At 43.4% G+C, this 2808-nt stretch overlaps 1 protein-coding gene across 1 annotated transcript; it reads right to left on the bottom strand.

Moving 5' to 3' along the window:
* Nucleotides 1–357: 357 nt before the first annotated feature.
* LOC131022984 (cytochrome b561 and DOMON domain-containing protein At3g25290-like) lies at nt 358–2483 on the bottom strand. The gene is made up of 3 exons (XM_057952526.1): nt 1695–2483; nt 1109–1363; nt 358–878 (listed from the first exon to the last, which is right to left on the bottom strand). Exons 1-3 carry the CDS (start codon nt 2313–2315, stop codon nt 570–572), a joined length of 1185 nt encoding a protein of 394 aa, XP_057808509.1. The 5' UTR covers nt 2316–2483; the 3' UTR covers nt 358–569.
* Between the last annotated feature and the right edge of the window lie 325 nt (nt 2484–2808).

Below are 2808 nucleotides of genomic sequence, written 5' to 3' on the forward strand. Positions count from 1 at the left end.
AAGAGGATCAAGCTTTCCCATGTGCAAACTCATTACAAGTAAGAATCATGTGCTTTATCGAAACCTAGTATACTCATGTTTGCAGTGATGAAATTAAAAGACTCGATTACAAAGGAATCGAGGAAGATGAGCCCTAGATCAAGGTTTCCCATATGTTGATGTAAAAATGGTGTGCTTGGTTGGGAGCTCACACGGTCACGTGTGTACTGATGAAATAAAATATGAGTTTAGAAGGCTCGATACAGAGGAGTCGAGTCGAGGGAGATGATCAAGGCAGCCCATGTGCAAGTCTTGCAAGTAAGAATCATGTGCCTTATTTGATGATCAATGAAGCATTATTCTAATGGAGGGATCACATGCAACAAACATCAACTTAGATACCTGACTCATGCTGTAAAGAAACAGCGCAAAAATAAGATTTTTTTTTCAGCCTGTATCTATAGGTTGTATGCCAGACTAACTATATAATCTATTGTACAGGAGGAAATGGCACAAACTCAGTCAAGCAAGTGAATCTAAGATACAAATACGGTAAAAATAGGCATAGATAAGGCAACAAAGCAAAATGATCATGGAGCAAGAGGTTCTTGCCTCGTGTGTCCGTTGTTGTAGCCATCGTAGGGTTTGGTAGATGCCTTTTTCCTCTTCAACACGACGACCCAAGTGAAGGCTTCCAGCGACAGGGCAATGCCTCCAAGAACCGCGATCACAACAATGTATGCACGCCTCCACTTGGGGTCAGGCTGCAATATGTCGAGACCTTTGAACACGTTGAGGATGCCAAGGACAGCGACTGAATATCCTATCCCATGATGGTATATATTCCAGTAGATGCGGAGCTTATGGTCCTTCTTGGGCCTCAGAAGCAATGCAAATACCTACATAATAACGCCAAACGAGCAACCACCACATACCAGCAAAGCTCAGCATCAATGCGAAAGATACAGTTCTAAACAGCCAAACCCTCATAATATATAATCCAGAAACACACCCATCAATCACAAATCAAGATTAGCCCTAGACTCATTCTTGATAAAATTATGCATTCCCTCAATCAAAAAATGCAGATAATAACAAAATCTTGCTGTAAAACAGCCATAGCCATTACCTGCAGAGTTGCAAAAACAAAGAGCGTGATCCCAATGTTGCGATGGACTGAATGAGTAATAGACTTGGACTCGCTCCCGAGTTTAAGGCCAGTTCCCCAACCAGCAACCCCAATGGCGTAGGCAGAGACCTGGCACGAGACGTGCAGGTAAAACCACGCTGGATCAGCTGAGGGAAACACCTTCAAGTATCGCGCAATTATGATTCCGGTAGGGAACATAATCCCCCAGCTCACCACATTCAGCACTCCATGGATCTGAATACAGCACGATTATTAATCCCCAAACATTTTCCCCAAATCAATCAAACTCCTATTTCTAACTAGATTTAACACAATTATTAACCCCATCACCAGAAACTAATGAAGTTCCAATAATGAAGGAACTAGTAAACTACTTTTATATCTATTTCTAGTAAATCCCAATTTCTCAACTAATTAATTAGATTCAAACAAATAAATGTATGTGTCATTCAAGTATATAGTATAATATTATACCAAATTTCCTCATAAAATCCAGAAAGGAAATTACAAACAGCAAATCACACGCACAAAATTCGATTAAGCAAATCACACAAACAAAACTCACATTCCTCTTCTTCAGATTCGAATTGCCGCCGGCAGAAGCGGTGCTCTGCCCCTTGAGCAAATCAAGGCTGCCCTTAGAGTTCAAATTGGCGGGCTGAAACGCGTGCTTGTCCGGCACGCCGCCGGTGACGGAGGACCCCACCTGCCAGACGTGGTTGAGCACCGTCCTCCCCTTCTCCGGCAGCACCACGGTGGCAAAGAGCTTGATCGTGCCGCCGGAGGATTCCGCCGACGATTCCTTGACGTCGAACCAGACCTTGGACTCCTTGAGCGGCTGGTAGGAAGTGATGTTGTACGTCTTGACGGCCATCTTCCCGTCGGGCTGTTTGAAGGCGATGAGGGCCTGCGAACCGGCCATGCCGGAGGCGGTGGGGTTGAGGGCCCAGGAAATCCAGCCGTCGGGCTGAGCCGGGGGGGCGATGAAGGCGACGGAGAGGGTGGATTGGGCCTCATTGAAGTCCCAGTGGAGATAGGCGTTGAGGGAGGGGAGATCGTTGCAGAAGGTGTAGCGCTTGTTGCTCGTGAAGCTCTGCGATAAACACGTGGCCGCCTGCGACTGTGATGCTGGTATTAGCGAGGCGAGGAGGAGAAGGAGGAGTGCGGTTAGGAGTGGAGGTGCCATTAGTGGAGGAGAATGCAGAGGTGAAAATGGTGGGGGTGAATTTTAGAGAGAGAGAGAGAGTGTGTGGAGTGAAACTCTGAAAGTGTAGTGTTTGGGTTCGTGTTTAAATTGGGGGAGGAATTGTGGAGGGGATATTTTGTGTTTTTTATTGAAGAATATAATACTCCATGTAAAGTGAACATTTCTTGACGACAAGATTATGTATTTGAATAATTAAATTTAATATGTAAATGATACTATAATCGTGGTTTTGATTCAGGGAGAGATTGTGATTAATTATATATTTGGTTAAATTTTGACAATATTTGAGTGGGAAAATTATCAGTAATTAAGCATACTGCATTTTTTTTTTTGAGGAAATTAAGCATACTGCAATTGAATGCATGTCTTAATTGCGTGAAGCTCAAACTGAGTAATAGTAATATGAATTTCATTGTTTTTTTCTTCAAAGTATTATACGAACCCAATAAACCGAGATTAACACATTTATATA

Source organism: Salvia miltiorrhiza, chromosome 1 (assembly GCF_028751815.1).
Source record: "Salvia miltiorrhiza cultivar Shanhuang (shh) chromosome 1, IMPLAD_Smil_shh, whole genome shotgun sequence".
NCBI classification, from domain to species: Eukaryota; Viridiplantae; Streptophyta; class Magnoliopsida; order Lamiales; family Lamiaceae; genus Salvia; species Salvia miltiorrhiza.

What these genes read in the sequence shown, in the direction of transcription:
- LOC131022984 (XM_057952526.1), bottom strand. Translation starts at nt 2,315, where the DNA reads ATGGCACCTCCACTCCTAACCGCACTCCTCCTTCTCCTCCTCGCCTCG. An exon ending in CGAATCTGAAGAAGAGGAAT is followed by an intron (nt 1,364 to 1,694) that starts GTGAGTTTTGTT and finishes TGCTGTATTCAG; the next exon opens with ATCCATGGAGTGCTGAATGT. An exon ending in TTGTTTTTGCAACTCTGCAG is followed by an intron (nt 879 to 1,108) that starts GTAATGGCTATG and finishes GTTATTATGTAG; the next exon opens with GTATTTGCATTGCTTCTGAG.